This window comes from Astatotilapia calliptera, chromosome 7 (assembly GCF_964374335.1).
Source record: "Astatotilapia calliptera chromosome 7, fAstCal68.1, whole genome shotgun sequence".
NCBI classification, from domain to species: domain Eukaryota; kingdom Metazoa; phylum Chordata; class Actinopteri; order Cichliformes; family Cichlidae; genus Astatotilapia; species Astatotilapia calliptera.
Window position 1 is genome coordinate 57,210,865 of NC_137428.1, and position 11,455 is coordinate 57,222,319.

Sequence of the window (11,455 nt, forward strand, 5' to 3'; positions counted from 1 at the left end):
GACAGATTACCTCATATTTTAGAATACCACTCAGTACACTGTACAGAGGAGTTCGTGGTTCCCAGGTCCTGTGGCTGCACAACAAGCCCTAATTATCAGGACTCCACCACCGTGCATGACTGCTAGTATGAGGTGTTGGTGCTGATATGCTGTGTTTCACCAAAAGTGATGCTGTGCATGGCCAAACATCTCCGCTTTGATCTTGTCTATCCAGAAGACTTTGTTCCAGAAGTCTTGTGGTTTGTTCAGATGCAGCTTTGCAAACTTAAGGCATTCTGTCGTGTTGTTTTTAGGGAGAAAAGTCTTTCTTCTGGCCACCCGTCCAAACAAGCCATAAATATTCAGCCTTTTTCTAATTGTACTGTCAAAAACTTTAATATTTAACATACTGAGTCCTGTAGAGTCTGAGTAATTCTTGTTTTCTTTTCTCTGAGGTTTGCATTTGTTAGGATGTCCACACCTGTGAAGATTATGCTGTTGTATTAACACACAACGAAATGCTGCAGGTCAGAAAACTGCCATCATTGCTTTTATAGAGGTGATCACATTTGCTGATGCTCAGTTAATTAAGTGCATTTGATGAGCCTCTAAACTCCTATGGAAGCAACAAGGGTGCATTTAACTTTGCACAGGCCTGCATAGAGTTCACATGACTGTAAGCACATATAGAAAAACAATCTGAAATGTTGGATATTATTCCACAGTTTTGCAGTTAATAATGCTTAATCAAAATCTAAAATGTATTACATGGAAAACATTTAATGAAAAATGTATAAAGAGTCATTCATTAAAATAATTAATACAAGTGAAATGATTATCCAGATTTCTGGAGAAGCTTCAGATTTTGCATTCTTTTAGTCACCACAGATTTATTTAGATCTGGGTATTGTCCACATAATTCAGTCATTAAGAAAAGTTTCTAGCGGAGTGAGGCTCGTCACTCTGATTAAGTAACGGCAGAACGTGCGGTTTAACTTTTCTAGTGTGAGCTGAATACAGAGAGCAGACAACAGGAGACAGATAAACAGCCAGGGAAAAAACAAAGCCCATTACAAGCGGTAAATTTTATTATGGGATAACAGCACATAAAGCACATCTAAAATCGATGTGTCCAATGCACTTTTAATAAAGGTAATATTAAAGGTACAGTTTCTAAGTACAATATAACAACATTCATATTAGAATGAAAAGTATTTAAAAGACAACATTAAATTTCTTATTTTTCTTTACAGCCGTATTTACAAAATGAATCAAAATACTTATTTTCATATTTAAGAATCAGACAAGAAGGAGCAAAACTACGTTTGTGAATAGACTACCTGCTAAAGAGAGTTCAAAAGAGCTGGATAAAAAGGTACATGATCATCTGTCCCCATTTTACATCAGTAGCAAACATGTGACTTAGAAATTTGTGACAACCACACACTAGTTTCGGCTTTTTCCGTAATTCGTACTGCTTTTGCATGGAAAAAAAAAGAAGCCACCCTTGCTCCACCCTCCCCCACGCACCCACCCCATTTTTTATGTTAAATTACCCCAACAGACCGAGGGCACATTGAACACAGAACATTAAAGAAATCCAGATGCATCGTATGTCTGTTTTACAAACACATACAAATACTTAATATACAATGCATTAGTAAATCTTCCATCCTCAGTGAAATAAAAAAGAAAAAGTAGATTTAACACTAACAGAAAATGAAGAAATGTGGACTTTCTGTTAGGTATTTTTTGTTTGTTTAGTTCTTTTTTTTTCTTTTTTTTTTGCTCAACCAGAAAAATCAAAACAATGTGCAGGAGAACACTTCTGTAATATCGTCCGCGAGCATTTGTCGACCAACGAGAAGCGACGTTCCCAGTTATGTTTCCGAAATGACGTGAGGGGTGACGTGTACACTCTAAACAGACCATCTACACATCGGAACCCTTCAACAACAACCCACGCGAAAAAGAATGAACAACACATGAAGAGAGAGAGTTTGAGAAAAACAAACAAAAAAAACAAACATTTTAAGCATGAGCGAGCGACAATTCCCCCTCATGTACAAAATACATTGTCACTTCAGTACACATCTGGAAAAACCACAAAAACAACAACAAAAAAGGACAATCAAAACCATGTATGCATTTTGTTACACCGAGAGGCACTCAGTGTGATACGTTGTGTATTATTGCAAGCATATTCTTACTGATATTTGCTACAGAGTCGAGAGAAAAGAAAAAGGTCAACTTTGTCTTCAAATGGCAATCCTCTCGTGTACATTTTAACACTTCAGTGTGGTGCAAAAGGCTTGTGCCACTGGTTCTGGAGAAACCGCTGCTTCAGGATCAGGATAGTCTTAAAATGGGGAATAACAAAAGCATACACCGAGGCTCTGTAAAATGAAATCCAAGCACCACTTCCCTGCATCAGGTGAAGAACAATGCAGACACGGGGAGGTAAATAGTATCTTAAAACCTGACAAACTAACTAGCCTCAGTGAGTGTTTTTTTCTTTACAATCACACAAAGGAAAAAGGACAAAAAAAATCCAATACTGCTGTTTCAGTTTGAATATTATAATTCTTCCACAAACCAGAAAAGCGACCTTAATAAGCTTGTTAATTCGCAGATACTAGCTTTGATATAAGTCAGAAGGAAATAAGTGCCTTATCCCAAGTCTAGCACACTGATACAGGTACTGGCTGGGTAATTTTACCACTATCATTTTCATTTTCATTATTATCATTATCATTATTATCATTATTCGTTGAGTCCTAATATCAATAATACATTAATATGCGATGAAATCAATGAACTAATAGGGCGGCCTGGCTTAGGAATCAATACTTGGTTCACAAAATTAACTTACCTAGCACCACACATCAGGGCAACACAAAATAAATGTCAGCACGCCCTATCGCTATCAAACTAATCCTAAAGGAGGGAAGCAAAGTAGAAACAGAGTTATCGTACAATATGATGTCATTGATAAACAGATAAATTTTTTTTTTTCACTGGGTAGGCCTTAGTAGCAGTATTTTCCTCTTACCCTATACAGACAGAAGTTACAAAGCTACCTTTATACATGTGATCAATAATAATATTAAATATGGTGAATAAACAGCAGAGAATGAGGGAGAGAGAGTGAGAAAATAAGATATACAGCACACAGGCCGTGTCAAGTTCTTAGTTCTCCACCTGGGAACAGAACTGGTCAAATGTACAGATGAAACATAAAAAAAAAGAGAAAACATCCACAAAATCAACACAAAAATAAAACCGAACCCAATGGCGATAAATAAGAGGTGTATTTACATGCAGATGTTCAAAGACTTATTATGCACAAAAGAATGAAAAATAATACACAGACATATATTATTGCTTGACATTCGATTATGGCTAAAAGTTGCTTTTCATTGTTTTGTCTCGTTATTTTTAAACTATATTCTTAAACGTAACTTTAATCATAAAGTCTTATCACCTGTGCTTTGGAAAATGGGTTTTGTTAAAATGCGACGACTGACTCACAATTCTGGGCGACACACCGGCAACCTCAAGCGTGACATAACGCCGGTCTTCACAATTTACGGTCGAAGACGCAATCTACAGTGCACATTTTGGCTCGGTTCATTTCAATTTAGGCTTGGACCAACAAACTGATAGCGAAGAATTTTTTCTTTTGAGACCCGTGAATTGTCGAAGGCGTTATGTCATGCTTTTTAAAATCTACAACTATTATGGATGGATCGAGCTCAGCATTCCTCAAAACCTTTGCTTCTTTTTTGTTAGAAAATGTAAAAAAAAGAAAGAAAAAAAGATCAAAACCTCTTCATCCACATGACCCTGTTCCTCTGTAATTATTAAAGCCTTGTCTGGGTTTTTTTTTTAAATATTCACATACTGTGAGAACAGACAGACACACACACACGCACACACTATTGCTTTTTACAGACAACAGAGCAGAGACAAAAGGACCAGCACATTTTACTGTATACTATACACTGATTGAATAGCACAAGTAGCATCGATCCCTCGCTTAAAGTGGGATATCTCGAATGAGAATATACAGAAAGACATCACTTTTCAGGCCCGTGTAAAGGCGTAGTTTATAGTTATACACAAGCATCTGTGTGTTTGGTGACCGTTTCCTGCAATCTTCCCTCTATCGGAACCTTAAGAAGATTAAAAAATAGAGTGATTGGGCTTTATTACTTCTTTTTGTTCAGAAAAAGAGAAAACAAAAATCAACTGTATGAATAAAGTCAATTGAAAAAAGATGATGGCTGCACTGTAGAGACCCGTAATTATAACACAAGGCATATTGCTTGTTATACATTGTAGAGCACATTACCAGCTACTCGACTAAAATGAAAAACAAAACACATTTTATGAGATAAGAACCCCTTTTTAGTGGTAGACCTTAGGCTGACCATGTTTGACAGAATATTGTTTACGTGATCACATAACGTTTGAAGAAGAAATAATAATCTTCAAGAAACAAACAAAATGAAAAGAATTGACAAAGAATCAGCCAAATCTCAATTTTCTCATTATTTTCTAACAAAATGTTCAGTGTGCTACGCCAAAAAAAACAACCAATAATTAAAAATAAAATAGAAAAAGTTCAGCCAAGCTCCTCTCATCATTTGAGTGCTTTTTAAAGATTTTCAAAAAAATCTCATAAATTCACCAAAAAACCCCCAAAAAAAGTTAATGAAATGCTCCGCGACTCCAGAGGAAAGCGAGCCGTTTCTTCGGTCTACCTGTTACCTCCCTGAGCGTTCGCACCTAATCCTTTTTTCTGCTCTTGGCGGGCCGCCGGGCCTCTCAACACCGGATTGTCTAGCAGTGTTCCAGACTGGGTTTCTTTTGCTTTGAGACTGAGGTTTTCTAGTCGTACAGGGCTTGTGCATATCCAAAATAGCATTGGATCGTTAACAGATATTATTACTTAGGTACAGCATATTTACTAACAACCCAAAACACAACAGATTTAGTATTGCATAAGAATATTTGGTTTCCTAACAAAGAGGGTTATTATTCATAAAGACCCTGATGACACCGTTTTAAACCAAAACAGATTTTTTTTTAAAATTATTTTGTGTGCGTGAAAGAAATATGCCGTGTACTGAAAAACTACACTTTGTAAATGCGATGGGGTTTGATGGATTTTTCTTTTACAAAGAAGATTTGCTTTCATTAATCGACTTGGCTGGAGGCCCTTTAAGGACACCAATAATGTGAAATTCTGAACAACTCTGTGATGAATTTTCAAATCGGAATTTTCAACCACTTCTCATGGAACGTCCCTGAAAAAAAAAAGAGAGAACGATAGAAAGAAAAAATATCTACTAAACTATAAATCTAATGAATTCAAACAGAAAAGCACAGAAGAAACTCTTCCCTGAGGGGTGACAGCGCAAGGCATTAACGCCTCGCGCAAATTGCACGGTAGAGGAATGATAGTGTGCAAACAAAAGGAAAACAACAACAAACAAACAAACAAACAAAAAGACAAAACAACTGGATTCAATGTTACAGACAGACTGGTGACAGATGTGTTAACATGCTTTGTCGGGTTTCTAAAGGGATATCATTTTTTTCTAGTCTTTTCTTTTTTTGTTCTTTTTTTTTTTTTGTTCTTAACGATTTTTCTAAAAGCCGCTACTGAGATTGCTGGAATGTCTTAGGAATCCATTCTACATTACAGACGAGTAGACTGGAAAAGCGGAAGCAACGACTATTGTTTGGCACATCCAGGGTTGTTTCTTTTTTCTACCACTTTACTACCACACTGACAAAAAAGACGCACTCAACAAAAACAGAAGCACAACAACAAAGCATTCTGAAAATAGCACTTGTCCTACCATTTTTATGCTTCTCCCCTAATCATACGAACAACGGCTAGTCTAATTATTGCAGGGATATAGTTAAGTGCTACCTGACATCTTTTTCTCTCCCTCGTTCTCTTTCGTGAGTTTATTAACCAAAACAAGTTACAAAAATAGAAGCTTTACAACCAGACAAGGCTTTGAATATTCACTTTCCCTTCACTGTTTCTTCTGTGTCCTGTCGTGGCGTTGCCGGGCTGAGACTGCGGTGAGAAGGCAGATAAAGACGCTGAAAATGTTCTTACAGAGGCTCGTAAATGTGCTTTTTAGGTTAGACCCCGGGGTCTCTTGCCATTAGGCTGTTAACTCGCTTGCTGTATCTTTATCTTCCACTAGATGGAACAATTGGATTAGAGACTGCATGTGAGTTTCCCAGTCCAACCACATGGCTATTTGGGTTGATTTATAGCCTTAAAGAAAAATGTACAGATTTTCACAGTACAATGAGAAGCAAATGTTTAGTAAAAAAAAAAAAAAATCCCCAAAATCTGTCACCCGAGCACACCTCAGTTTTCTTGTATTTTCAAAAACTTGAAACAGATGCCATGAAATCCAGATCTGTTCACAACAAAAACAAAACATCACCGCGAGGTTGTTTTGTTTTGTTTTTTTGTATTATTTTTTATGTTTGTGCATGCTCCCCTCAGAGGAGTATCACAGCTACATTTTGACAGGCGTCGCACTGGCAGTTGTTGCGAAAACAAGCGACGGAGTGTCTTTAACCTGCCTTCTCATCCACGCCTCTTTTGTTCGCCAACCGGCAGCCACGCCAGCCACCCTAACAGACATCCCGTACGCTTCCAGTAGACCAGTAACATCTGCAGCTCCCGGGACTAACCTCTGCATCCATGATTCAACTTGTATTTCTTGTGCACATGCAACACATCACTAGGTAAATATACAAGTCTTAAATTAAAGAACGGTGTAAATAAAAGTGCCTTATCAATTCAACAATTAAGAATGGTCTAACTACTAATATCATACATGTTATTTAAAATAGATTCTATAAACATTACTTTTTTCTGTATAGTAAGTACTTATGACCATATACCCTGTAGTACATTATAAAACAGGTGGAATGGACCCTTTTCATTGTATTGGCGCCCTGTGCTTCTCCAGGGCACCTGTCCAGAGAAGGATTAATAGCAGATGGCCTTACATGGTTTCACTATGCAACAATGGTGGATGGAGTCTTTGACAACTTAAATCATTGCGTTTTCATTAGAATTACCAGAATTCTAGGTTTCTTTTTTTTTCTCTCTCTTTTAAACGATTGTCCACAGAGAAGTGCCGATTGCAACGCCATGCCAATGGAACCTCCCTCGAAGTCGCCGTGAGTTTTCATCCCAAGCACTGCGTCATCCCAAACGACACGGCTTGAGCACAAGAGAAAAGAGGCTGAACTTGACCAAAGTGTGCGCGTTTATCTTTTTTTTGTTTGTTGTTGTTGTCACTTTTTCTGCGTAAAAAGGTGACAGCTTTGACCATGGAAAGAAAGCAGAACTGTTACGGGAGTGTAACCTGGGAAATAATACTGATGTGGTCATCCTCTAAATGAAGAGGTCTTCAGCTTTTCTTTTCTTTTTCTTCAAAGGTGTCTCATTAATTGTTCATAATGATTAGAAGCCAGGTGTGCAGATTAAAAAAAAAAAAAAAGGGAGAATGATAGGGGGTGATGCAGTTAATCAAGTGAAAACAACGACGAATGAAGAGAATTGGGTTAGAAAAGCGCATAAGAGGGTCAAGTTCAACCAAACAGAAATGATTTGTTCCTATCTCCTCTTCATGTCCCGTGGGGTGTCGGGTCCCACAATTCTTACAAAGAGAACTAGATTCAATATGGTAAACCTTGACAATCAACTCCCCAAGCCCTACCCTCCAATGTAAAAGAAGAAGTTGAACAGCGTGCCATCTGTCCGCTCTGGTGTGTGCAGGGCACCAGTAAAGTGTCTCAGATTCCTCCTCCACATTCCCCTACGGTGGGCACACTGGCACCTGGCAGGGTTGCTACCCGTCAAGGGGAATGGACTGCTCAAAGTCTGATCCAAACAGCTCCTTGTATAACGGGGGGAAGTGGGCACGCACAATGTCTGGGTATATTGCTTTGAAAGCTGTAAGCTTCTCTGTATGCCTACTGCACAGCGCCCGCAGTGTCGACACTTTGCATATCAACTGTGGAGAGAGAGGAGACAGGCTGTTTAGATTCACAGGGAGGCAAGGACATGGAGCAATGGTAGTGAAAAACATTCCTCCCTACAGTGTATTCCGTCTCACACAGGGGCAAACAGACTTGTAAATATTGAGACAAGCGCTCAGGCACAAGGAAAACTTGACACTTTATATTAAGGAGCCGGTGTAGCTGATAACAAAGCATATACTGATAAAAGAGGTATTTCATGTCACATTATGAATGTTTCCTCCGAAATCTGGGTTCATTTAATCTACTGGGGTTAAAAATGTTTCAAGGCCAGTGGATAAAGATCCTAAGCAGTGTAAGATTAAATTGCTACAACAGCAGGGAATTCCAGCTTTCGGGGATAACGGATGAAGTGTGTTCTGTATGCACTGTACCTTTGTAAGTATACCGTCCTCTCTGTGGTTCTTCTGCAGGACGTGCTGGAGGGCCAGTTGGATCTTCTGCTGGAGTTTTTCCACCTTCACCTTCTCCTGCAGCCAGGACCGGTCTGGAAGGAAAATAGTCACATCTTTATGTGGCTGTAAAACACATGTGGGGCTCTTCAAAGCCAAACACAATTCTTGAAATGCAAGATTTTAATTATCAGAAAAAAATAAGACTGCAACAGTGTGTTCATTATTGTGGTGAATGTATGTTTGCCTTTTTTTCCCCCTCTCTTTGCACCGTGAATGACACCTACCAGCAGACATCAACACAAAGGCGGAGAACAGGGCGATCTCATCCTCAGACAGGTGCATAGAACACAAGTTTTTCCCAAACTCGAAGACGGAGCTGATCAAGTCGTCACAGCCTGCCGCAGCAAAGGACAGAGAGAGGGGGCTTAGGATATGGAAGACCAAAGAACAACATTCACTCTTGATCTTTATTGGGAGAGAGGCACACGGGGAGGGGAGAGGAAAGGGGGAGAAATGAAAAAGAGCGGCGTGCTGACAGCACATGGGAGCGTCTTAAGCAGAACAGGCAATGCTTTTACTGAGTTTTGCCTCCCAGACGAGTCACTTTTGGCAGTTGGGTGGCGTTATGCAAGCCAAAATGAGGTCACTATTGAGGCTTTTAGTTAAATCAATTATCGGAGATAGAGAGAGACAGGCGGATGCCACGGCAGCTCGGGAAGCCCATCACTCTGCCTCCCCCACTGTGGACCTCTCGGCACAGAATTCATAGGACACTGGTATAGTACACACACATGCTCACTCGTATACAAACACAATGATAGTGAATGCAAACTCACAATGAGAAACAGAATTCTCCACTTTTTCAGCCACTATGGGATGCATTTACATTTTTTTTTTTTGTCAAAAGGTAGCTGGAAAAATCCACGGCGGGACATCTTAGCAGTAATATGGCAGTCTGACACAAATTCTATTTGCTTTCGCCTGAGATGTTTTATGTCAGGCTATCAATGATAGTTTTGATAGCACTCTCCCTAAAGACACTCCGTCTGGCTTTATTTATTCCACAGTTACAGGAGCCATATGCAGCAGAGCCTCACTAAGATCTCTGTTCTACCATAAATAACCGCTGAAAAGACAGCAATGCCAGGTGAGGAAGGGATGAGTGTTTGCTTCGAGGCGTTCAGCATTGTGCAGAACAGAACAGCAGACTCTAATTCTGGCTGTTACAACAAAGAAAGGAGTAATACACTGTAAAAAAAACAAAAAAAAACAACTAAACACACTCACACAAACACAGCAGCACAAAAATACACACATGCACAGTCATTCAAATGCATGAGTGCACACGCGCACACACACGTGCCTAAACCCACTCCACTTACCTAATGACTTGAACACATCAGGTCCAGCATATTTTCCATCAAAATACACTGTGTTGTTTTGCGTGTCAAAGGCACGGCACATTCTGACAAACACAACTTCCAGAGAGCCTGTGGAGACAGACAGGAATAAGATGCTGAATCTGAGCTTTGTTATTTCTGTTTTTTTCCTTTATCCCAACAGTTACACATCAGTCAGCCATGCAAAACACATGATTTAGCTTTGTGCTAATCTTCTACAATATGACTAACACAACCACTTTGAAATAAAGAAGCCTGCTGTCAGAGTGAAGAAAAAAAAAGCCTCTGCAGATGAAAACATCATCGACAGAAGGCTATTCTTCCATAATGACATGCCTGATAAAAAATTGTACTCCATTCATTGGTGACAGTGCTTATTCATTCAACCTTTATTTAGATAGATAGGTGTTTATTGTGTTGTATAATTTGCACCACTCTGTGGGAGTGGATAAGAGGATCAAGAAAATGTAACTGAAGCCATTATTGCCTCCAAGGGAGATGCTACTGTTTTAAAATGTCATGTCTGACAAGGGATCTCGCTCTGTATTTCGTTACTCGTATGGGCTGTGCTAATGTAAAGAAACACCCAGGGAAGGACCCAAGAGAGCTGTTTGTTTGCTGGATATGAGGTAGATGTGTGTCTGTATTTGTCTATAAATATAGGTGACTGTGTGCAAAGAGCCATAGCAGGGTTATATATACACAATTCTGTGAGTGCATCCTCTTAAGAGAAGTTTAAACAGACATCGCTGATGCTTGAGAAAAGGAGAGAGAAATGGCGGCAGGCATGATAGGTATTATCTGAGCTCGGGAACACATGACTTATCTAATGCTGTGTCTGCCTTTGTTATGTATGTAATGAACGGAGCCAAACGGGGAGAGACAGAGACGGTGAGGGAAAGCAGGCGGGGTGGGGTCTCCTCTCTGTGACACTGTCTGTGCCTGTGAAGAAGAGGGCTTTGTGCAGTCAGGTCAGCTACGCCCTTGTGACAATGCCAGAGGAGAGGGGTGGAGGGGCTGGTAGTGGTGGGTGAGTTTGACGGCAACAGGCCATGTTGACAAGCTGTCATACCTGCTTTCAGCAGCACTATCTGATCGTTCTGACACAGCTCCATGAAGCCGTCGATGCGCTTGGCAAACTCCACCACATACTGAATGGCCTCTGTTATTTTGATAGCGCACAGCTGCCACATGACTTCCCGGGGCTAAGAACAGATAGGACAGTGAATGGGTTATCTACTTTAAAACAATGATTCTGATTACTGTAACTGCTGTGGAGACCCAGAAAGGCACAGCGGTGGTAAAGATACCTTGTTCTGGTAGCTCTCCACCTCCTCTTGCAGGAAAGCCTGCCAGGTCATCTGCTGCAGCTCCTCTCTCAGATACTGACATGTCTCCATGTGTGACTTAGAAATGTTCTGGGCCAGGTGTTCTGAAACACAAGCAGTCACAAAGACGGAAGATCACAGTTGAGATTCGAATGTTTCTCACAAGGCTATGTGAAAGTGAAGACCTCACTGATGAAATATGCCACAGGAAAAGAAGATTTATTTACTGAGCCTTCGTGAAGGAGGAGAGGCGGATACGCGT

The 11,455-nt window shown here is 39.9% G+C and overlaps 1 protein-coding gene and 1 long non-coding RNA gene across 3 annotated transcripts in view; one reads left to right on the top strand and one right to left on the bottom strand.

Annotated features, from left to right (window-relative positions):
• LOC113026780 (uncharacterized) overlaps positions 1–8,717 on the top strand; it is a 72,708-nt gene extending 63,991 nt beyond the window's left edge. Inside the window, exon 3 of the long non-coding RNA XR_003272954.2 lies at positions 8,484–8,717. This is a non-coding gene — a long non-coding RNA (uncharacterized LOC113026780). The remainder of the gene's footprint in view (positions 1–8,483) is intronic.
• The window catches only part of roraa (RAR-related orphan receptor A, paralog a), a 188,049-nt gene continuing 177,639 nt past the window's right edge, over positions 1,046–11,455 (bottom strand). For both annotated transcript variants that reach the window (XM_026175912.2, XM_026175914.2), the window contains 6 exons: positions 11,176–11,297; positions 10,938–11,070; positions 9,848–9,955; positions 8,750–8,860; positions 8,445–8,557; positions 1,046–8,045 (listed from right to left, as the gene is read on the bottom strand). In XM_026175912.2, coding sequence (XP_026031697.1) covers positions 7,881–8,045; positions 8,445–8,557; positions 8,750–8,860; positions 9,848–9,955; positions 10,938–11,070; positions 11,176–11,297 — 752 coding nt within the window. In that variant the 3' untranslated portion in view covers positions 1,046–7,880. The remainder of the gene's footprint in view (positions 8,046–8,444; positions 8,558–8,749; positions 8,861–9,847; positions 9,956–10,937; positions 11,071–11,175; positions 11,298–11,455) is intronic.